The sequence below is a fragment of the Nelumbo lutea genome, chromosome 4, assembly GCF_056320005.1.
Source record: "Nelumbo lutea isolate HS-2025 chromosome 4, American lotus-T2T, whole genome shotgun sequence".
Taxonomy (NCBI): Eukaryota; Viridiplantae; Streptophyta; class Magnoliopsida; order Proteales; family Nelumbonaceae; genus Nelumbo; species Nelumbo lutea.
In genome coordinates, this window is record NC_142687.1 from 16302900 (window position 1) to 16327052 (window position 24153).

General features: G+C 45.3%; 1 protein-coding gene across 1 annotated transcript; it reads right to left on the reverse strand.

The window, feature by feature from the left end:
• Window positions 1–716: 716 nt before the first annotated feature.
• On the reverse strand, window positions 717–20285 carry LOC148854189 (RNA-binding (RRM/RBD/RNP motifs) family protein). The gene is made up of 5 exons (XM_088985561.1): window positions 19828–20285; window positions 17824–17987; window positions 15537–15612; window positions 2194–2307; window positions 717–1409 (listed from the first exon to the last, which is right to left on the reverse strand). The coding sequence occupies exons 2-5, from the start codon at window positions 17937–17939 to the stop codon at window positions 978–980; spliced, it is 738 nt and encodes a 245-aa protein (XP_088841687.1). The 5' UTR covers window positions 17940–17987; window positions 19828–20285; the 3' UTR covers window positions 717–977.
• Between the last annotated feature and the right edge of the window lie 3868 nt (window positions 20286–24153).

The window sequence follows — 24153 nt, forward strand, 5'->3', positions numbered from 1 at the left end:
GTAATAATAACATGCATTAAAATAAGAGTCCTTGAAAAATACAAAAGTCTTTCTCTAATAGTGTACAACTTTATTAATCTAATCAAGATAAACAATGATTACTATTTTATATTTTTAAAATAAAAAATATATATATAAATTAGAAAAAATAGATAAATAATCTCTCAATAAAGATACATGCTGACATGGACAGACCAATAAATTGGGACATATTCTTTAGAACAGGCCTCACACCATCTCACAACCACATCTTACTTTATACTAAAAATATCTCTTCATGAATAATAAATACAATTACAGAAGATGTTCCCAATGTACATGTATGGTTTATCCAGACTCGTCTCCCATGTAACCATTGGTACGGCACCTCATGTTTTGTCCTCAAGAGTTGCTTGGACACTAAGTCCAATACCAGCTCTCCACCTTCTCACTTCACACTGATTAATTAACTTTTAGAAGTGGGATGGTGTGATCGACCTTGGGCTACTATCAACTCTGCATCTGAGGTGTGTCATAGAGATGGGGTTAAAACTTAAAACAGGTCTTATGGAATACAAATATACAATCCTGCTTCTCCCTTTCAATATTGCATATTATATAATTATAATGGCAACTAATTGGCTCTTTTCATTTTTCCCTTGTTAGTTGTTCCTTGAAATATCCAAATGCATGCCCAACCATTTAAGCACACACATCATAGCACCCTAGACGCTCCCTAGAATAAACCAATTAGATTAATAGATTTTTTTTATTGTCAAACAGCAATCAGAGAAAAAAAAACAATACAAAATATTACAAAATGAGATTATACATAACCTCCTAAAAAGAGCATTCTCTGGTGCTTTCTGGGGCATGATATCATGTTAACACACCATGAACCCAGTGAGGCCACATGTAGTAAAGCACAACCAAATGTAATTACTAAGATATAAAAATATACATCATCAAGAAGCTGTGCCCGATTTAGCTGAACACTTTCATTTTTTAGTACCACCATGACTACCTAAATCAGCAGCAACTTTGGCTGCTCGGCTCAAGGCATCCGACACCCAGAGAGCTCCTTTGCAAAAGTAGATGCTGTTGACTACAGTGTTGGCAGCTACTGCAGCGGTTCTCCCTGTCGCATATAGGGCTGATCTGGTGGATTCCGACACATGATACTTTCCATCCACTGATTTAATAGCATCAACTCCTGCACAAACCTTATCGGTAAGTCCAATTCTCTTGCTCAGCTCAGAGACTTTGGCCGCAGCTGAAGATGAGACTTGATGGGACTCGTCAAAGGCTCTGGCCCTGTTCAATGCATCTTTCCCCAGTACATATCCTTTGGCTAGCATGGCTTTCACCATTTCCTGGGCCATTGTCACTGCTTCTCCCGGAGTGGGAACAATGCGACTTTCATGTGCTGCCTGCAAATACCTCAGGAGGATAAACAATCCCAAAAAATTAAAATGAAAAATGGGAAAGAAACAAAGGATGATAAAAGATCTAGAGATAATGTAAAGATAGTCGGATTCTTTGAGTGTAACTTGAATTCTTGACTATTCAATACCATCTCTTATTGAATGAACAGATTTTGTAATCTCCTCTGCAGCTAATACACTGTTAATAAGGAATGGGTCATGATCAAATCCAAAGTTACATTAAGTAAATAGCCTACTGACAACATGAAAGTTTTAATAGGTCTCTTATTAAGGTATCTCCACAAAACAAAAATAGCCTGCATAGATAAGGGCCATTACCAATGTTAGTCATGGCTATAGGAGGATTTTATATGAAGGTGGCTGCTCTCAGACTGGGTCTGTGTTATCTGCTTTCTCACATTTGTCAACCCATGACTTTTACCATTGCCACAAGCAATAGCCCCTAAAAACAGCCTGCTTAGATGATTCTAGCTTTTAATTGCACTTTCTTTTTGGACAGCAACCAGACCAGTGGCTATTCTAACTGGGCATGTTTCATATTATGCCTTTCATTTTGATCCTCTGCTATTGATAATATAATTGGGCAGCCCATTCTGTTTCCTTCACTGGCCATATTCAAGCAAGTTCAAGAAAATCAAATTGGAGGAATCCATCATCCAAATACAAAGTTTGACATGTTATCAAGATACTTAACTTATGGTGTAGCCTGATGTGTCTGGGAAGCCATAATGAACTAATTATCAAACTAAAAATCAAGAAAACTACTTACAGTTGAGCTCGTTTCATCTTCCAGCTTCCATGAAGGCCTATTCCAAAAATCAAATTCATCTTCATAATGCCCCCAGCGAGTAATACATACACGTTGATCTACAATTGTAGCTCCCTGAGATATTCAAATTTGAACTTGATGAAGAAAAAAGAAGTGATCTAACTGGAATTGTAATGATGCATAATACTGGAAATGAGTGGTTCAGTACAGCTCTAAATTTGCAACCAGGTTAGAGTATTTGAAGTAAAAACAATAAAGTACTGCTTTTATAGATCTTGAAAACCATCAAATAGACCCTACTAGGACCAATTGAACTACAGTGTACCAAATTATATAAGTCTGAATTGTAATAGATTTTATTGAGTTATGTTGTGGATGCTTTTATTGAGAAACAATATCGCCGCAGACAGCAGCAGTAAAGGGTGCAAGATTCAGTGTTCTCATCTTATCTAATTCCGCATTCTCATCTTATCTAGCTAGATACAGTTCTATCTTATCTGTTCAGTGTTCTTATCTTATTTGTTTCCAGTAGTATGGATTAGTAGGGAGTCTTATCTGTTCAGTGTTCTTATCTTATTTGTTTCTATCTTAGCTAAATTCAGTAGTATAGATTAGTAGGGGGTCTTCCTAAAAGTAGGACTCTTATTTTCTTGTAATTTCCTATTTAAAGGAGCTGATGATATTCAATAAAGGCATCGAAATTTCCAATCAAGAAATAGCAGAGGAGAGGGGGTGATCTCTTTAATAATCACCATTTAGGCGCCAAGATAGGTTCCTCAAGAAAAGGGAGGAACAAGGGAAAACAGGAGGTTTTCCCCACTGACCGACCTGTGATGAGATCCTATTCGTGGGCCCTTAACAATCTGGTATCAGAGTAGGGCGTCATGGGTGACCATGAGCAGTTGACGACTAGGGTTCATGAACTGGAGCACAAGCTCGTGGAAAACAGCACGGAGGTGCACGAGATCAGGGACGACGTTCGAGAATTAAGGCACTTGATGGAGTTATATCTTTCTAGCAAGGAAAGGAATCCAGAAGGGGCTGCAACCACAAATGGCCGCCGACCAGACATGGTAGAACCGTCCGGCGAACAGCAGGTCATCGCCCAGGGAGCCGCAATCGTTCCCAAATACAACAGGCTGGAGTTTCCTTCCTATAATGGCGTTGGAGATCCTTTGGAATGGCTGTACAGATGTGAGCAATTCTTCCGCAACCAACGGACAGAGGACAGAGACAAGGTAAGCTTAGCCGCATTCCACATGACGGAGGAGGCGCAGCTCTGGTTTTATAGATTGGAGCAGGAGGAACCCGGGCTCAAATGGACCCAATTCAAATCTTACTACCTTCTCAGATTTGGCTCCCATTAACAAGCAATCCATTAGGCGAACTAATCAACCTCAAACAGACGGGAACGATGGCTGAATATCAGTGTCAGTTTCGACCCTCCTTGCAAGAGCATCATCGGTACAACCAAACCAGCAGGTTGACATGTTCACCGCAGGGTTAGCAGAAACTTTGAGGGTGGATGTGGAGATGCAAAATCCCCCCAATCTGGTTACTGCTATGAATTTGGCTCGCGCCTTTGAACGCAAGTTGCAACTCAACCGCGGAAGTATTAGTATAGGGTGGCCTCAAACAGCATGGGCATCCCCGAAACCACTCGGAATGGCTCCATCTTCAACAGCCAGCCAAGAACAGAAACCACAAACAAGCAACAATTCCAGCTCGGCATCCAGGGTGGGGAGCAGCGTTGTTGCACCCCCTATTAAGCACTTGTCCAGGGCTGAGATGGCGGAACACAGGGCGAGGGGACAGTGTTTTAATTGTGATGAACCTTACTCAGCAGGGCACAAGTGCAAGAGACTTTTCTGCCTCCTAGTGGAACAAGAGGAAGATAAGGATGAACCCTCTTCATTGGAACCCGATCCAGGAGGGAAAAATCATTCCACCTATCCTGGATTCCTTTGACTGTGTTTCAAGACACCTATCCTGAATTCGAGCTTGAGGACAAGCTCTTAGTCCAAGAGGGGAGTAATGTTGTGGACGCTTTTATTGGGAAGCAATATCGCCGCAGACAACAACAGTAAAGGGTGCAAGATTCAGTGTTCTCATCTTATCTAATTCAGTGTTCTCATCTTATCTAGCTAGATACAGTTCTATCTTATATGTTCAGTGTTCTTTTCTTATCTGTTTCTATCTTAGATAAATTCAATAGTATAGATTAGTAGGGAGTCTTCCTAAAAGTAGGACTCCTATCTTCTTGTAATCTCCTATTTAAAGGAGCTGATGATATTCAATAAAGGCATCGAAATTTCCAATCAAGAAATAGCAGAGGAGAGGGGGTGATCTCTTTAATAATCACCATTTAAGCGCCAAGATAGGTTCCTCAAGAAAAGGGAGGAACAAGGGAAAACAGGAGGTTTTCCCCGTTGACCGACCTTTGACGAGATCCTATTCGCGGGCCCTTAACAAGTTACAACGTACTATTCTCATAAAGAGAAAAATGCATATCCATAAAGATTAAATGCTTATCCATTAAAGCTATTTTTGGTTTGAAAGAAAAGGAAGGAAAGTGATGGAGCGCGATCCGGCTGGTCTTAGCTGTCCGCTGCCTTGCTTCCGAACGGGGTAGCAGGGAACCTAAAACGGAAGAGATGGGAAAGCTCCGAGGGGAACCCGGTGTAGAGGCTCCGAAGCTCAAGTTAGAATCCTTCAAAAGCAAGGTAATACCAGATAGCGCAAAGTTTGCATACCTCCGTTGTCGGGGGGGCAGAGGGCTCTTATAGTCACTTCGTGTACTCGTCCCGAGGCCCTTGTCAGATCGGGTATGATTACCCTTGTGCTTGTCAATTCGGTCGTCGTCCTTTCTGCTAAGACATAACCATCACTGCCTAACCGTCTAACTGGAGATGGCGGTGTCAGTGGCGGTGGCAGGTGGCCGTTTAGAGTGCTGCTGCCAAACGTCAAATCCCAAGTCAGTCAGGCGTGGCGCCCTCAGGCACGGACTTCCCTAGTGTCAGGCATGGTACGACTTGTTTGGTTTTGGTGCCCAGAAGGTGATGCAAAGTGCTGAGCGAGGCGGTCTTGAGCTCGGAGGTATCTATAGGGCAGGTCAGTTCGGCGAGGTGTATCCCGAACTGTTACAAGGTGGGTCAGTTCGGCGAAGTGTATCCCGAGCTGTTACAAGGTGGGTCAGTTCGGCGAAGTGTATCCCGAGCTGTTACAAGGTGGGTCAGTTCGGCGAAGTGTATCCCAAGCTATTACAAGGGTCAGTTCGGCGAAGTGTATCCCGAGCTGTTACAAGGGTCAGTTCGGCGAAGTGTGTCCCCTTGTTCCCGCCTAGGCTTGGCCCCTTTTGTCGAGCTGTTGTTTCTGCCACGTGTCACATAATAGAGAGGTCGGGCCAAATCTTCCTTCATCAATTGCCCCCCACTCCTTGTGCCAGGGGTCTTGCCATGGTGCGGGGAGTTTTCGCGAGGTAGCTGGTGGATTTGTCCCGTCCTTCGAACCTTCACTGCACGAGACGCTTTTGCTAGAGTTCTTTCGGTTTCCGAGAAGGCTGGAAACGTGCTTACTCAAGAACGCTGGTGGTTGTGACCGCGCGTTTTAAATTTCAAACCAATTCGCGCCGTTGGGACGTGATAGCGGGTCATTTCAAAAAGGCGCACCACTGCTGTACGTGCGCGGGCGACTGTCAGGGAGACGTGTTGCGCGTCAGTTTCGAAAAGACGCGTGTCGAAGCGACGTCGGTTTCAAAAAGACGTGCGCTGACGTTTCGGTTTTTTCGGAAAGACGTGCGCCAATCACGTCTCGATCTTAAGGGTTGTGCGGACGGTAAGAATGTGGGCCGTCGGATCGTCTTCGGTCTGAACGGTCGATTCTTGGTTACTATAGCTATAAATAGTGGGGGACCCCGGTTGTTTTGTCACTTCTGCGGTTTGTCTACTGAGTTCGCGTCCAACCTTTCAGCTCGCGTCCAAGTCTTTTCCAGCTCGCGTCAAGGCTGGTTATACAGTCTTCACGGTTCTTTGGTTTTTCTTCAAACTTTCCGGTGAGTACTTTCTTGAATTCGTCTTTTCCCCAATGTCTAGCTTTGATAGCTCAGACGATTCTTCGAGTAGGGCCGATGTAGGTTCCACCAACCGAGCCGTGTCCCCAGACTGCCTCAGTGATCCTGAGGTGGAGTTTGAGGACTATGAACCAGTAGGTCGTATCGCTTCGGGCAGTTTGGCGTCTACCTCCTGCCGAGGTCGGATGCTAGACCGGTTTGGCCCTTCAACCATGACGCCTGAGGGGCTTCAATCCATACTTCTGTCTTACAATCTTCCTGAGGGGTACACATATTTTATTCCTTCGGGTAGCTTTCCTTGGGAACACGGTCCCGACGAGATCGTGATTTTTCGAGAGCAGTTCGCTGCAGGGTTGCGACTTCCTTTCCATCCCCTTCTCGTCAAAGTCATAAACCACTTCGGTGTCACCATTGGCCAGCTTCATCCGAACTCTATTCGGAACCTGATGGGGACAATTTCCCTTTTTTGCGAGCAGAACTTTCCCTTAGACTTAGAGATATTCTCCTCTATCTTGATGCTCAAGAGACAGGCGGGTTCTCTTCCTGGGGGGAGATGGGCGTATTACCTTTCTCCTCGCCAGGGTTTCAAGCTTCTGCACGATCTTCCTAATAAGGTCCCGGCTTGGAAGCGGGACTACTTCGGCGTGCGAAGTGCACAAGGATGGCCCTTTCAGACCGAGTGGGGTGAGGCCGCTCCCGATTTGGGCGTAACTCTTGATAAAGAGACGGTGAAGGGTCTCCGGCAATGGGCACGGCAAGGCTTAAAGTGCCACCACTACTTAACGGAGGCCAAGCTTATTGCAGCCGGCCTGAGTTCGGGTAGGTTTCTAGCTATGCGGTTTCTTGCTTGCTTTGTTCTTTCATTTTTTTCTGATGTCGAACTCGTTTCTGTAGGTGTGATGGACGCAGAGAGAACTCGTGGGGGCGTTTGTTCCAAGGTATGAAGAGGAAGCGGGTCGCCAAGCGAACTCGTACCGAGCTGCCCCTGGATGAGGAGCCCCAAGCCCCAGACCATACGCCAGAGGATCTGCCCAGGGAGCCCAAAGTGACTCCACCGGTGCACGAGACTGTCGGGGCGCCTTACGTTGAAACCATTCATACAGGCGCTCCTGCGTACTCAAGTGCTCCTGCTCACTCCGGGTCTGCTCATACGCAGGCTGGGCCCTCAGGCTCGGGAGCTCAAGGGGAGTTTAGGAGCGTGTTGACACCGAACTACGCTCTTCAGAAGAGTAGGGACACTACTTTCCCCGAGGAGGTCACGGCATGGACCGATCTTCCCTTGAATCAGGTCGCTTGCCGCGCCGTAACACATGCCATGGTGGTTAGATTCTGTCTTCCTTTTTTATTCTGTTGCTTCTGCTGTCATTTGCTCACTTGTTTCTTTTGGTAGGTGAATTCTTCGATTCATGCCTCGGCGGCCCAAGTGGAGAGGAGCTCGCGACAGGCGCGAGCTGCTGAGGCTGCCGCTCATGCTGCTGAAGAAGCCTTCCGTGCTGCAGAGGCAAATACCAGAGCTGCTGAGGCGGCTGCTTATGCTGCTGAAGAGGCTGCTCGCGTCGCGATGGCCAGACAGGCGAGGTCTCAGCGTGACGCCGAGGCCATGGGGGTAGTTGTCAAGCATATGGCGAACTTGAAGTTGGATTTGCAGTATCAAGTCGAATATCTTCAGGAGGACATTAGGGAGAGAACACAGATTTTTTCCCAAGGCATTGAAGACGCCAAGAAGAAGGCAGTTGAAGACTACATTGCCTCCCCGCGTTTTGACGATCTGATGGTGGACTCTTATAGGAGGGGGTTCAAGTTGAGCCGGTGGATGATCCGGAATACGTACCCCGACCTCGATGTAAGTGCCATAACCACTTCGCGTATAACTCAGGAGATGGCCAATGCTGTCGATGGCGAGCCGGACTCTGAAGGAGAGGTAGGGCCTTCGGGTGTTGTTGAAGTGCCTTCCGATGGCGAAGTGGCTCCGGGCATGTAAAATTTTTTTTTTTTGCCAATGTACTGTTTCTTGCAATGGAGTGTCTTTTTCCCCTTGCTCATCTTCCCCGAGCTGTTTCTTTGCCGGGTTTTTAAATTTCCGTGGTCTTTTATGCCGCGAATTGAATTTTTGCCGAGCTGATAATGTGCTGTCTACGCCGAAGTTCCTCGGCTTGCCTTGTGGCACATAGGGCCTGATTTCGTCCACTTCGCTAGGTGGTTTATAGGTAGTATCGCCTCAAGTTCACGATGTTCCATGTTCGAGGTACTCATTTGCCTTCCAAGGTTTCGAGTTCGTATGCGCCCCCGAGCACTGTTTTTACTTTATAGGGCCCTTCCCAATTAGGTCCAAGTTTGTCGATGCCGGGTTCGGGCACCACAATCTTACGGAGGACCAGGTCGCCAACTCGGAAGCTTCATTGCTTTACTCTGCTATTGTAGTAGCGAGCTACCTGCTACTGGTATGCCGCTGTTCGGATGTGCGCGAGGTCCCTTACCTCGTCTAGTAGGTCGAGGTTGGTGCGTAACTCGTCTCCATTCGTCCGATTGTCGTATGTTTCTAATCGCAACGTTGGTATTTCGATTTCCTCCAGGATCACTGCTTCAGTGCCGTAGGTGAGGTTGAAGGGGGTTTCTCCCGTGGCTGCTTTTTCGGTCGTTCGGTGAGCCCATAAGACACTTGGTAGCTCTTCGGCCCACAATCCCTTAGCTTGATCCAGACGTGCTTTCAGTCCCCGCAGGATGGCTCTGTTCATTACTTCCGTCTGACCGTTTGCCTGCGGGTGCGCGACTGACGTGAAATTTTGTCGAATCCCCATGTTCTGGCACCACTCTTGGAACTTGATATCCTCGAACTGTTTGCCGTTGTCGGAGATTAGAACTCGAGGTAACCCGAACCAACATACTATGTTCTTCCAAAAAAAGTTATGTATGTTTCGAGCCGTAACAGTTGCCAGAGGTTCGGCTTCTATCCACTTCGTAAAATAATCTACCGCAACAACTAAGAATTTTCTTCCGCCTATTGCTGGTGGGAATGGCCCTAGGAGGTCGATGCCCCATTGTGCAAAGGGCCACGGGCTGGCGAGGTATTTGAGGTCGGAGGCAGGTTGATGGTGGATGTTAGCGTGCTTCTGACACTTGTCGCATTTTCTGACGAGCTCGACAGCTTCTGCCTTCATCGTTGGCCAGTAGTATCCTTGTCAAAGTGCCTTTTGGGCGAGTGCTCTGCCCCCCAAGTGTCCACCGCACAGGCCTTCATGAGTGTCGCGGAGTACGAACTCGGCTTCGGTAGGTCGCAGGCAACGCAAATAGGGGAGCGTGTACGACCGTCGGTATAACCGTTCGTCTATTATGACGTATTTGGCCGCCTGGCGCTGCACCCTCTTGGCCGCATTGCGTTCTGCAGGGAGGGTTCCATCTATCAGGAAGCTCGCGAGTGGATCAATCCAGCTCGGCTCTGCTTCTAAGACGGGAGCGACCTCCTCTGTCCCCCCGAGAATACTAGGCCGAGGTAAGTCCTCTATGTACACAGTTCTCATATTGTTGTGACTCGTACTGGCTAATCGGGACAGGGTGTCAGCCTCAGTGTTTTCTGACCTCGGGATTTGCCTGATGATGTGTGACCGGAAGTTGAGCAGGGCTTCTTTTACTTTGGCCAAATATGCGATCATGGAGAGATCGTGTGCTTCGTATTTGTCGGTAACTTGGTTTACCATGAGCTGAGAATCGCTGCAGATGACCAAGTGTTTTGCCTTCACCTTTTGCGCTAGGTCCAGCCCGGCGATCAGTGCTTCGTACTCTGCCTCATTGTTGGATGCCGCAAACTCAAAGCGTAGTGCGTATTCTACTTTTGTTCCGCTGCCTTGCCGGTTCGAGGAACCATCCACGTGAAGGATCCAGGGCTCCTCATCCCAGCTCGCGCTTCGCCTGACCAGGAGAGATGCCACACTGGCTGCTACTTCACGGGGTTCGGACTCTGTGGGCTCAGGAGCTCCGGGTTCGCCCGAACTAGGGACCTCGGGCTCGACCTGTGGGGCTTCGTGGCTGAAAGTGCAGTCGGCAATAAAATCTGCCAAAGCTTGGGCCTTGATAGCGATTCTCGGTTTGTACTGGAGGTCGTACTCGCTGAGTTCGATGGCCCATTTCGTCAGTCGACCGGAGACTTCGGGTTTGAGTAAAACTTGTCTAAGAGGTTTGTCAGTTAGGACAATGACGGTGTGAGCCTGGAAGTACGGGCGGAGTTTCCGAGCTGCTATTACTAGGGCGTATGCTAGTTTTTCTATCTCCAGGTACCTTGCCTCTGCTCCCTGCAAAATTTTACTAACATAATATATGGGTCGTTGGACCCGGTCTGTTTCCTTTATCAGTACCGAACTGACCGCCTCGTCGCTCGCCGAGAGGTACAATTCTAAGACCTCGCCCACCTCGGGTCGGGCTAAGGTTGGCACACTAGCGAGGTAACCTTTTAGTTCGTCAAACGCGAACTGGCAGTCCTGGGTCCACTCGAACCCTTTGCCTTTGACTGCCTTGAAGAAGGGTAGGCAGCGGTCTGCTGACTTAGACAAGAAGCGGCTTAGAGCGGCTATGCGGCCGTTTAGCCTCTGAACCTCTTTTACTTTCCGAGGTGGTTTCATATCTAGAATGGCTTTTATTTTATCCGTGTTGGCCTCAATACCGCGCCGATTGACAATGTAGCCTAGGAACTTGCCCAAGGTGACGCCGAAGACACACTTGTTGGGGTTCAACTTCATGCTAAACTGACGCAGGATTTGGAAAACAGAATCTAAGTCTTGTATTAACTCTTGTGAAAACTGAGTCTTGACGACCATGTCGTCTACATAGCACTCTATCTCCGTACCAATCAGGGACCGAAATAGCTTATTTACAAGTCTTTGGAAAGTCGCCCCGGCATTTTTTAGTCCGAAGGGCATGACTATGTAGCAATACAGGCCGAACTCGGTTATGAAGCTGGTTTTTTCCTCATCGGATGGGTCCATCCTAACTTGGTTGTAGCCCGAGTAGGCGTCCAGGAAGCTTAGCAACTCGTTTCCCGAGGTCGTGTCCACTAGGCGGTCAATTCTGGGGAAGGGGAAGCAATCTTTCGGGCAAGCTCGGTTCAGGTCGGTATAGTCGACGCACATGCGCCACTTGCCGCTTGCCTTTTTTACCAACACCGGGTTGGCCACCCAGCTCGGGTAATGGACTTCCCTTATGAAGTTTGCTGCGAGGAGCTTCTCGACCTCCTCATCGACCACTCTCTAGCATTCTGGGGCTAAGTTAAGTTTCTTCTGTTTAACGAGTCTGACAGTTCGGCTCGTAGGGGGTCTTCGATGGAAGCTCCGATGCTTAGTGTGCGAGCTGGGTCCGTAGCGGAAGTCGGGATTGCGACTGTTTACTCCGTGGGCGAAGCTCGCTCCTCACCTTGCTCCGCAGGCCGCTCCAGTTCGAGGTCATCGGCCGCCTTGGTTTTTCCCTTCAGGGCGGCAACGTAGCACTTGCGGGACTCGAGCTGGTCGCCCCGCGCTACCCCTATACCGAAGTCCGTAGGGAACTTCATGGCCAAATAGTAGGTGGAGACCGCCGCCCGTAGGATATGCGTGATTGGCCGCCCTATTATGGCATTGTATGGGGAGGGGGTCGCGACTACCAGGAAATCATGGTTGACTCTGACCGCACAAGGCCATGTGTCGACTTCCACAGGGACAGTTACTTTTCCGAGGGGCCTAACTTCCTCTCCGCTGAAACCTACCATGGGAGTGTTCGCGGGCTTCAGCTCGCTCCTCTGTAACTGCAGCTGGTCAAATGCTGATTTGAAGAGGATGTCCGCTGAGCTGCCCGAATCTACGAGTACGCGCCTGACCTCGAAGCCGTTGATCCTTAGCTTAATGACAAGCGCGTCATCATGGGGGTAGTGGACTCCTCGCGCGTCGTCCTCCATGAAAAAGATTGGTTCTTCGGTCTTTGGTCTCTTTGGGGGGTTCCGTTCTTTGAGGGCCGCTTCGCGAACTGAAGTCCGGGCTGCTGCCGAGGTACACCCCGCTACCACCGAACCTCCCACTATTACATGGATGGTTCCCCAAACTGGCCTCTCTTCCGGAGGCTGCTTCTGCAACGGTTCGGCAGGTCTGTTGCTAGACTCGGGGGCATCCTTTTCGTGCTCCCCTTGCCGACATGCTTTATTGTTATTCCTGTGTTGTACAAAGTTTCTCAAGTATCCGCGACGAATGAACCCCTCTATCTCGTCCCGGAAGTTATTACACTGTTCGGTGCTATGACCATGGTCTCTATGGAAACTACAATACAAATTCTTATTTCTCTCGTTCGGATTTCCCTTTAGGCGAGGTGGCCACTTAACGTACGGAGCGTCTTTGATCGTCATTAAGATCTCTGTCCGCCTCGTGTTTAACGGCGTGTAGTCCGTCCGAACTGCTGGGGGGCCCGGAATGACTGGTTCGGCTTCGGCTCCCGGGTCGGGTTTTTCCTATTCACCGGGCTGGGGAGCTTGCCTTCTCTCTTTCTTTTCTCGTTCCCGCCTTCGGTTCGTTGGTTGATTTCTTCCTCTGTCCTCATGAACTTATCCGCGAGTTTGAGGAATTCGGCCACGGTTGCGGACTGGTTGGCCACCATGTGCCATTTGAATTCTTTGTGCGTCACCCCTCTTTTGGCCGCCGCGAGCTGCACTGCGGGGTCCAACCGCGGTATCTGCAAGCATGCTTCGTTGAATCGCTTGATGTAGCCCCGAATGGATTCTCCTTCTCTTTGGACTACTCCGAAGATGCTTTCCTCTGTTCTGGGGCACCGTCGGCTGGTGACGAAGTGTGTGGTGAAGACTTGCACGAACTGGGCCCAGCACTTTATCGACCCGGGGGCCAGGTTCCTGTACCAAGTGCGGGCTACCCCCTGAGGGTGGTGGTAAAGGCCACGCACATGCACGATTCGCTGGCCCTGGCGAGGTGCATTTGGGACTGAAATGCGTCAACGTGGTCGTTGGGGTCGAAGGACCCGTCGTACTTGTCCAGAGGTGGGAGCTTGAAGTCTCTGGGTAAGGGGACCGCCAGGAGTTCCGATGCGAGGGGGGAAGGAACCGAGAGAACCGGGGCAGCCCCTACCTCGTCCGAGCTAGTGTCTTTGCCTCTGAATTCCGACAAGGCGCGGGTGGCGGTTCTGCGACTTCGCTGGCGCCTTCGCCGTTGAGCGGGCCTTGTGCTAACGCTGCTGGCCTCCGTGTTACCGAGCTCGATGGGCCCGGGATGCTGGTAGTCTGCCGCCAGGGCGTTGAATCGGTTTTCGATGAGCAGGAGCTCGGGCTTGGAGCGTTGGGGTGCCAACCTCGCGGGCGAGGTTCCCGGCCCGCCTGCGGGTTGCGAGGCAGGGATGACACTTTTCTCTCTTCGGCCTGGAGACGAGGCTTGGCTATTGGGGTGGTTCTGGGGCCGGGAGGCCTTCGCCTGGCGGGGGCGCCCATCCTGCGGGGAGGCCTTGACCGGCCTCGTAGCGGGGTGGCGAGGCGGAAGTAGTGGTTGGTTCAATGGCAGTTGGGGGAACTGCTGTTGATAGTGATACTGGGAGATGTTGTGCAGCACTTGGTGCTGGTGAAGCTGGTGTTGCTGGAACTGTTGCATTTGGGCTTGCATTGCCCGCATGCACTGCATCAGGTCCTCCAACCGGTTTTGGCTAGCTGCCAGGGGGACGGGAGTTGGTTCAGTGAAGGTTGTCTCAATGGGGGGAGGAAAGGGGATGCTTGTGGTAGGAGGGTTTACGGGTGCCCCTGCTTGTGGCGCGTTCAAGATGGGGATCCCATCCGCCGAAAGGGGGATGGTGAACTATCCAACGCACACTACGGGGACCTGAAGTTGCTCCCCGGTGGCGTTTGTCTCCGTGCCACGTCCGGTGTTGCTGGAGGAGGCCATGAGTGTTGGGTTTTTTGAAGAAAAAGGGGTTATCGAAGTTTGGAGGGAGGCTTTTTGAAGCGTTTCCCACAGACGGCGCCAATTGATGGAGCGCGATCCGGCTGGTCTTAGCTGTCCGCTGCCTTGCTTCCGAACGGGGTAGCAGGGAACCTAAAACGGAAGATATGGGAAAACTCCGGGGGGAACCCAGTGTAGAGGCTCCGAAACTCAAGTTAGAATCCTTCAAAAGCAAGGTAATACCAGATAGCGCAAAGTTTGCATACCTCCGTTGTCGAGGGGGCAGGGGGCACTTATAGTCACTTCGTGTACTCGTCCCGAGGCCCTTGTTAGATCGGGTATGATTACCCTTGTGCTTGTCAATTTGGCCGTCGTCCTTTCTGCTGAGACAGAACCGTCACTGCCTAACCGTCTAACTGGAGATGGCGGTGTCAGTGGCGGTGGCAGGTGGCCGTTTAGAGTGCTGCTGCCAAACGTCAAATCCCAAGTTAGTTAGGCGTGGCGCCCTCGGGCACGGACTTCCCTAGTGTCAGGCATGGTACGACTTGTTTGGTTTTGGTGCCCAGAAGGTGATGCGAAGTGCTGAGCGAGGCGGTCTTGAGCTCGGAAGTATCTATAGGGCAGGTCAGTTCGGCGAGGTGTATCCCGAACTGTTACAAGGTGGGTCAATTCGGCGAAGTGCATCCTGAGCTGTTACAAGGTGGGTCAATTCGGCGAAGTGTATCCCGAGCTGTTACAAGGTGGGTCAGTTCGGCGAAGTGTATCCCGAGCTGTTACAAGGTGGGTCAGTTCGGCGAAGTGTATCCCGAGCTGTTACAAGGTGGGTCAGTTCGGCGAAGTGTATCCCGAGCTGTTACAAGGGTCAGTTCGGCGAAGTGTATCCCGAGCTGTTACAAGGGTCAGTTCGGCGAAGTGTGTCCCCTTGTTCCCGCCTAGGCTTGGCCCCTTTTGCCGAGCTGTTGTTTCTGCCACGTGTCACATAATAGAGAGGTCGGGCCAAATCTTCCTTCATCAGAAAGGAATAGAAGCCTCTTCCTTAATTGACTTAAATTCCCTTCCTTTTCTTTCAAACCAAGCAGCCTAAAAGTAACGAAAGTGAAAACGATTTTGGATGTTTGATAAAATCATAAAATCCAAATTAAAGTAAATGAGTAAGAGGCAAGACTCATGAAATGCAACTAAGATAACAAGAACTCAATAAGTTTCAATATGACATTCCTAAATATGTCGTCTTTGAGTCATGCTTCTGTAAGCCATATACACTTCATCTTGCGTACACCATTCTTTAGACACTAGGTATTTCTGTATTGAATACTGAAACATTCAAGATATCAATGTATCCCAGTACATAAACCAACTTTTCTTACCACAGATTGCATGAAACTTACACTGAGCAAACAAGCAGTTTCCAGGGCATGAGCTTCTTTAAATGTCACATAGGCAGTGCAAGCATATTCTCCACATCTATTAAAGACATTCTTCCATATCAGAAATTAAATAACGTTGTTAATATAACATGCATGAAAAATTATAAGATTTTTTTTTGGTATTTTTCCAGCAGATGAATCAAGGAACTTCTATCCTCACCAATTGGTTAAAGTCACAAGGAACAACACACATTTTAACACAGTTGTCAGTGATAGAGATGCATCAGTGTGCAATATTTAACAGTTAAAACTAGTAGAATGACATCTGTATCATCTTGAAAATTTACAATTGCAACTGAAAGCACAGAAAAACGATTATTATGACTTAGCCCAGGTACACGAATTCTTATAAAGAGATCATCTCAATGATCTAAGAACTGTTTTAAAATTTAAATACACATCCTCAAAAGCATAAGATACTTAGAGTTATTGAGTAGTTGAATCATTGTTGACTGATTTAATCCTACATGAATCCTGTCCCACTGTTATGCAGTATGAAGAGTCAACAATAATCTTAGGTGCTGTGTGATAATGCTTTTAACAAAGAAACCAGATCCTAATACATCCTGCCATCCTGATATGTTGATAAATTTGTAAAATACACAATAGTGTTATCTTCTCCAACAACAGTCGCTACCCAACCTTATTCATCTGTAGAATTAATGACCATTGGAACCTATGGAAAAGAGAAATCTTCAGAAAGTCAAATACTAAAGTAGCAATTATCCCAACAATGACCATGGCCAGCCTGAGAACAACTATCAAAAATTCCAGAGGGAAATCTTGTATCTACTACATAAGCTAGGATCTCCAGTGGGTTTGTTCTCTTGGTTGAAGCCACAAGTGTACACTTGGGATCACAGGGGAAGATCAACTCAGAATCAGAGAATTACAGGTAGATGCTGATTCTTTTGTAAATCATCTCATAACTGAAGAGGGAAAATTAGATGACTTCTTGCCAATCTTTTGGGTTCTCAGGGAGATACAGTCCATATCCAAGAACTTCCAATCAGTCTGTTGCATTCTTGTTCATTGCCAAATCAACATATTGGTAATTGTGTTAGCTTCAAAAGTTCTTGGAGATCAGACTCTTCATATTTACATACTGCCCTGTCCTACTTGGCTTGAAGAGGTAGTGTTGTCTGTTGTGGTTTTGGTCCATAGGGTTATTTTTTTGTAATTATATACTCATCCATCTAGAAAACAAGGAATAATTGGAATCCATATCGGAATTCAATGAACTAAAACATGTTGATAAAAAAAGACAAGTCTTTTCAATTAAAAAAGTTATCTCTCAAATCACCATCCAAGAAGATTCACTATACTACCGTTCATATCAAAGTCATCCTTGAGACAAGAGTGTTACATCAAGCTACAACTTAGGACAGATTCAATTAATAGGAGGAAGAAGACTAAAATATCTCATGAATCACCTAATTAGATGGTTGCACATGTTCTAACAGCTTTAAGGCCACTATGCAATGTTGGTTCCAGCTATCTGGGGTCTTGGGACGGGTAGACTGGACATGGTCCTAATCTTTGGCATTTTTTTGCACAAAATTGCTGCTCTCAAACTTGAACCCATGTTATCATATGCTTTCCAATCCAAGATTTTACCATTGCACGGTTTGCAACAAGTAATGGCCCCTTTACTATTGTAGCTAGCATGGTGGAACACCATAGGAATGTAGAAGGACGAGATATTATTGGAATCGTTTGAACTTTATTTTTAGGAAAGATAACTTGTACAATATTGTAAACAAAAAGATGAAATGTGTACAAACCTCAACAGAAAAAAAGAAAGGGGATAAAGCAGTAAGGCATTATATTAGCTCCATACAAGATGTCCCTTCCCAAACCAGATTTTGCTAACCCATCAGCCAAATGATTGAGGTTTCTTGGGATCCATCTCAAAAAATTCATTGAAACAATTTAATGTGATCAAAAACAAATTGAATCATCAATGAATTTGCTAATTGGTAAAAGTCTAGTTTCAAAATGTTTAAATTAATTAAAGAAGAAGCTAAGATCAAATAATCAAATTCCAATAAACAATTGAATAGAAAATGATGAAGATAGTAAATAATATTTTCTTATTTATTTAAATGGCTGATGTACAATGAATTTGAAGGGGAAAGATACAATTTGTGAATGGAATCCAAATGTATCTAGATAGAAACCAAAATCTGATATTAAAAAGAAGAGTGAATGAAAACTAGTGTCAAAAATGTTATGAGACTTTTAATACCTGACAATTTCAACATGTTCTACTGTGCCAGAGAAAGCAAAGAAATCATAAACATCTTTCTCTGTCGCATTGGGAGACAGACTTGTTACTTCCACTGTATAACCACTTGGGTCCATGGTTCTAAAATTTTATGAAATAAAATGATGGACTTAAGTTCTTCAGACCTGATAGGCACAACAAACAAAGAAGAGCAAATAAAATGTTAGAAGCTGATAGTGCACAACGGATTAAAAGAAAGAAAACGAGATCTTAATTAAAGCTTACTTATTCTAAACTCTAAATCATTGGCATGCAATAATCATATCAACCATTTATAAAGTCCCCATTGCTGTGCAAAAATTTGCACAGGTGTAAATGCATGGGAGTGCAAATGGACTGACTGTCTATTCTGGTTTACTTTTGCTTCATATTTGACCTTGTCTTGTTTGTTTCATTGTTTGTGAGAAGTAAAATGATATGATCCCATTTTATATGAAAGAGGAGTAACGTAAGAGAAGGGAGCACGGATCTGCTGACCACAAAACGTGTGTACACAACATCTACATCTACAGTCACACATTGGGAACATCTCTTGTACTATTTATTGTCATTCACAGGAGATGCTCCCAATGTGTGGTTGTGGTGTTGGTGCACACAGATGTGACCAGCCTTTTGTGGTCAACAGATCTGTGTTTGGAAGAAGGTGGCACAAACTTTGCATCTGAAAAACTAATGCAAATTTTGCATCTGAAAAACTAGTGCAAATGGGATTAAAAAGGTTCAAATTCTGCAACAGGCACAAGTGCAAATTTCAGTCACAAACAAATGGATGCAAAACTGAACCAGGTGCAAAACCTGCATCCAGTTCAGATTTGCATTGCAAACAAACAAACAGAGCCAAAAGTATTGGTTGGGTAGCAATTTCTGAGATAGTAAAAGTTCAGATTTGTAGGGGTGGACTGAACAATAAAAACCCCTAAAAGAAAATATATAAAAACATGAGTTATTTCTGCCAACTAAATATTTAAGTCAACCAGTGCAGAATAAGAAAATGCTTACACATATCAATCCAATTATCTACTTGCAGCACAGAAGGCAGCCTAAGGAAAAAGCATTTATCTTTCGGCTTCCACTCTAAGGAACAATGTATGGTCAAACAATGAAAGCTCATTACTTCTGTGCAAACTTTTCTTAAAGCGCAAATTTCGGGTAGCTAAAGCTTAAAGTTCACCTTCCCCAGAATGGCAGTTTTGCCCCTGCACTTCCCAATCACAATTGGCTTAAAGCACCGGTGCAAAACTATTATCGCATTTAAAATGATCGGAAAACCATCTCATCAACATTGTTCTAACTTCTAATATAAGGATTACTTGACCGAGCCACTATTTGGGGATTCCTAAAAGCACATGCTCTATATTCAAATCTAAAGAAAATCGTTTTGGGAGGACTTCATTATCAACTCAATTTTATGGAACAGCATATCTAGACTAGCTTTAATTGATAAATAGTCATTCTGTAATTAGTTCAAGACTTTAACGAGTGTGTTGCTTATGTAGAAGAACCAGAAGCACCAAACCTGGAAGAAATAATTACAGGCCCAAAACGAAGGGCGAGCTTACTCTTCTATTTCCGAAGGTTACTCAACTTCCATGGCGAAAAAGTAAGTATGGAAATAAATGAAACGAGGCAAAAATCAACAGACAGAAACCATAAAAATACCATATTTCTTCAATAGGTATTATGTTGATCCTCGAATTTTCAGAGCGCAAAATATTTAAATAACCTGAAATGTTATAGGGTGGGACTGGAAAAACTACAGATTACAGACCCTGCTGCAAATATCAATTGCCTCGCACAAATCTTTTTATTAAAGCAGCATACAGGAGGCAGAGAATTTCAAATAACTGCTCAGTAAACAGAAGGGTAGAGGAACCCTATGGTACCGACTTCAGATGAAATAATCAGTGAAAAACAGATAAGCAATATGAAGGCAATTGGGTATTGAAACATCCATACTGAACATACCTCCCTCTGATCAGAGCGAAAAAGTAGGTACAAGTATAACGCCTTGCAGAGGTAGGAGATCCTTCCGGTCGATCTCAGAGAGAAAGAGAGAGAGAGAGAGAGAGAGAGAGAGAGAGAGAGGGAGACTCAGAGAGGGGCTTACTAGGAGAGAGAGAGAGGGGGGGAAGCTGCTCAAAACTTTCGGTTTCCAATATTTGGAAGCAACCCACCAGATGACATGGCTGTGGGCCCGTGGAAAGGTTACCGTCACCCGCAGAGCAGGGTTTTAGCTGAATGTGCCATCTGTAACAGTTCGAAAATAAGATAGGTTTGCTCATCTGAGCGTGCATTGGGAACATCTTCCGTATTTGTCATTGGGAGATGTTATCAATGCACGGTTTGGATGTGAATGTTAGAGCGCGCTGTGTGGGGCAGATGTAATCTCATATTTCAGGCCAACTGTTCCGACCATGGTGAGTGGTGAGTCTGGAGCCCCTGACAAAATAAAACAGAGATCGGAGCCGGAGATAGAGAGACGTGGCCGTAGAAATCTACCTATTTGTTGTCCTGTACAATCAGGACCTACAAGTGGTTGCCTCCCTAAACTGATTATTATTATTATTATTTATTTATTTATTTATTTATTTATGAGTATCATTCACCAACAAAAACCGTTGTTTCATTGCTTGCATGTATTAATAAATACAGCATACAGGTGGTGAATAATTGAATGTGATAAGTAACTAATTGTTACAAGTGGATCATGTGTCCCATGACTCTTACTCTATCACCCCTCTCAAGTTGGTGCACAAGAAACGATTGAGACGCCCAGCTTCGACAAGAGTATGTGAAATTTTTCATATGGAATTGCCTTTGTTAGGAGATCAACTGGCTCGTTGATATGAGGCAAATGATGGGTATTTAGAACACCACTTTGAACTGGTTCATGAACAAAATGGCAATCAATGTCTATATGTTTTATCCACTCATGGAAAATGGAAATGATAGGTCTTTAGAACACCATTTTGAACTAGTTCATGAACAAAATGGCAATTAATGTCTATATTTTTATCCACTCATGGAAAATGGAATTGGTGGCAATAAGTATAGTTGCTTTATTGTCACAGTGCAATTGCATTGGAGATGATAGATGAACAATGAGATCAGCTAGTAGATGATAAATTAGACTAATTCAGCTGTAACAGATGCCATTGCGCGGTATTCAGCTTTGGCAGAGGAATGGGAGATTGTTGGCTGTTTTTTTGTTTTCTATGAAATGGGCGTAAAACCTAATAAGATGATGTATCCAATAGTGGATCACCTAGTCATCGGACAATTCGCCTAATTTGAGTCATCGTAGCCATGAAGAACAGTATTAGTGTAAGCTGAAAGGAATATGCCATGCTTGAGAGTTCCTTTAAGGTATTTGACCACCCAAAGTGTAGCACCAAGATGTTCTTGGTGGGGTTGATGCATATGCTGACTTAGGGTATTAGCGGCAAAAGATATGTCAGGCCTAGTGATAATGAGGTAAACTAGTCATCCAACTAGGCGCCAGAAGCATGATGGATCATCCAGAATGGGATTGGAAGTGTCAATAAAATGTCGTTGAACTTCCATAGGAGTGGTTGATGGCTTGTAATCCTTTTCGTATGAAATATATCATCATGAGATTGGTCAATTTCCGAGCCCAAAAAATACTTAGGAGGCCCAAGATCTTTGATGTGGAACTTGTCATTGATGAATTGTTTGAGCTGTGAAATACAAGAAGGATCATTGCCGGCAAGTAGAACATCATCGACATAAACCAGGGCTGCGACAAAGGAGTCACCATTTATGGATGTAAAGAGGGAGTAATCAATATGAGATTGTTGGAAGCCTAGTGAGAAAAAGGTTTGCTGAAATTTCTCAAACCACATGCGAGAGGCTTGTTTGAACCCATAAAGGGATTTTTGGAGTTTGAAAACTTTATTATCACCATCTTTGGCAAAGCTTTGAGGAATGACCATATACACTTCCTCATGGAGATCTCTATGTAAGAATGCATTATTAACATTGAATTGATGAAGTTCCCATTTCTTAATGGCAGCTACATCAAATAGTTAATAATTTTGCAACTGGCGCAAAGGTATCATGATAGTCCAAACCTTTTACTTAGTTGCATCCTTTGGATACCAAACAAGCTTTGAACCATTCAACTAAACCATCAACTTTGTATTTAATTTTGTATATCCACTCGGATCCATTGGCTCGTTTTCTAGGTGGTAAATCAACAAGAGTCCAAGTATTGTTATGCTCAAGAGCATAAATCTCATCAGCCATAGCCTTCCGCCATCGCAGATTAGCATTGGCCTGAATAAAGGTGGTGGGTTCTTATTCTAAATATGAGGTACTAGCTGAGTTGGATTGGGGGGCTAGGGAAGGTGGGAGATCACAAACGAAATCTTGGAGGTGAAAGGGGGTTTTAAGTGTTCTTTTGTGTTGGCCAAATGGGCTTGGAATGGTGGGCCTGGCTGTATTTAGCTCATCAATAAGGCATTTGGTAAGCATGGGGTGTAGAGGAATTGTGGGGTATTGGTCGAATGGATGCAACTGTAATTGGGTCTTGTATTGGTAGATGAAATTCATGGGAAGTTGTTGGTATAGTGAAGTGATTAAATGTTGGGTTTGTAGGGGGAAAGAGTCGTAGTGTTGGTGGAGATTGGTCAACATTACATTACTGATTTGAGTAAGGGAATTGAGACACGTAGAAGGTGACATCTCAACTTGTAAATAATTGGTTGGTTTCAAGGTTATAAAGCCGATATCCTTTTTGGCCATATAAATAGCCCACAAAAACACATCTAATGGATTTGCTAGCAAATTTGTCATAGGGTATGGATCGCACTTGGGCATAATAGAGGATGTGGTCATAAGATGGTGGGGTGTGAAATAACATTTCATAGGGTGATTTTCCAAATAGAATAGGTGTGGTTAGTCGGTTGATAATGTAAACTATTGTTTGTAGGCACTCACCCAAGAATGAGATTGGCATGTGAGCATGAAAACAAATGCTGATGTTTCCTCTTAGCCATGTCATTCTGCTAGGGTGTGTCTACACAACTATGCTGATGTTCAATGCCCTGTGTAGTGAAGTAATTTTGAAGAAGGCGAGCATAAAACTCAAATCCATTATCTGAACGCACAACTTGAATGGAATACCCAAACTACCAGGGAATCATAACACAAAAAAAAGCAAGAAAACAATTGCTTCTGATTTATTCTGAAGTAAAAAAATCCTAGTACACTTGGTAAAATCATCAACCAATGTGAGGAAGTAGTGTGTTCCAGTGTATAATGGAATTTTATACCCCCCCCCCCCTAAAAAAAATGTCACAATGCACTAGCTAAAAAGGTTGAGAGGATTTTGTTTAGCTTATGGGAAAGAGATTTGAGTTTACTTTGCTTGGTGGGAAGCATAACAACAATAGTTTGAAACATTGATGGGAACACCAAGTATTGAAGAGAGGCATTGATGAGAAGCGTGTCCTAAGTGATAATGCCAGATGACTGAGGTTGGGGTTGTGGTGGCAGTGTGAGCAAGTGATTGAGAAGAGGCGAAGGTGAACTGGTAGAGGCCTTCATGTTGATTCTCCACCCCAATCACTTTCTTGGAGGCTAAGTCCTGGAGAATATAGATGGAAGAAAGGAAGGAAATAACACAACTGAGTCGTTGTGTTAGTCTACTGACAAATAGCAAATTACTTGTAAATTGAGGTATATAAAGCACATTTGTAATGATCAAAGATCCCAGGGATATAGACCCCTATGATATGGCTGTAATAGAGTCTCCATTGGGTAGTCGAACAATCTTGGGTTTATCGAATGTGATATAATCAAGAAAGCATGATGGGGATGGAATCATATGATCTGTGGCACCACTATCTAGTATCCACTCAACATTGGTTGTAGTCTTACTAGCGATATTGGCAGAAATGGCATCAAATTCTTTGTTCATGAGGGACAGAATCCGATTTATCTGTTGGACTATTAGAGTGGTAAGTGAAGGAGTGCTACTGGTTGATGCTTTGGTGGCTTTGAAAGTTGCACAGGAGTTGGATCACTAATTATCACCCCATCGATTTGATTGGGATTTATCCCATCCAGATGGATATCCCACTAGTTGGTAGCACCGGTTTCTTGTATGTCCATTGTGTTTACAATGTTCGCAATAATATTTGGAATGACTAGTTGTTGAGGACCAAGATGGGGGCTTGGTTGAAGTGTTCATGGCTGCAGCTTCCGGTGCTAGTCCCTGCATCACCAAGATTGTCTAGTGTCGTTCTTCCTAGAGGACAAGGGCATAGG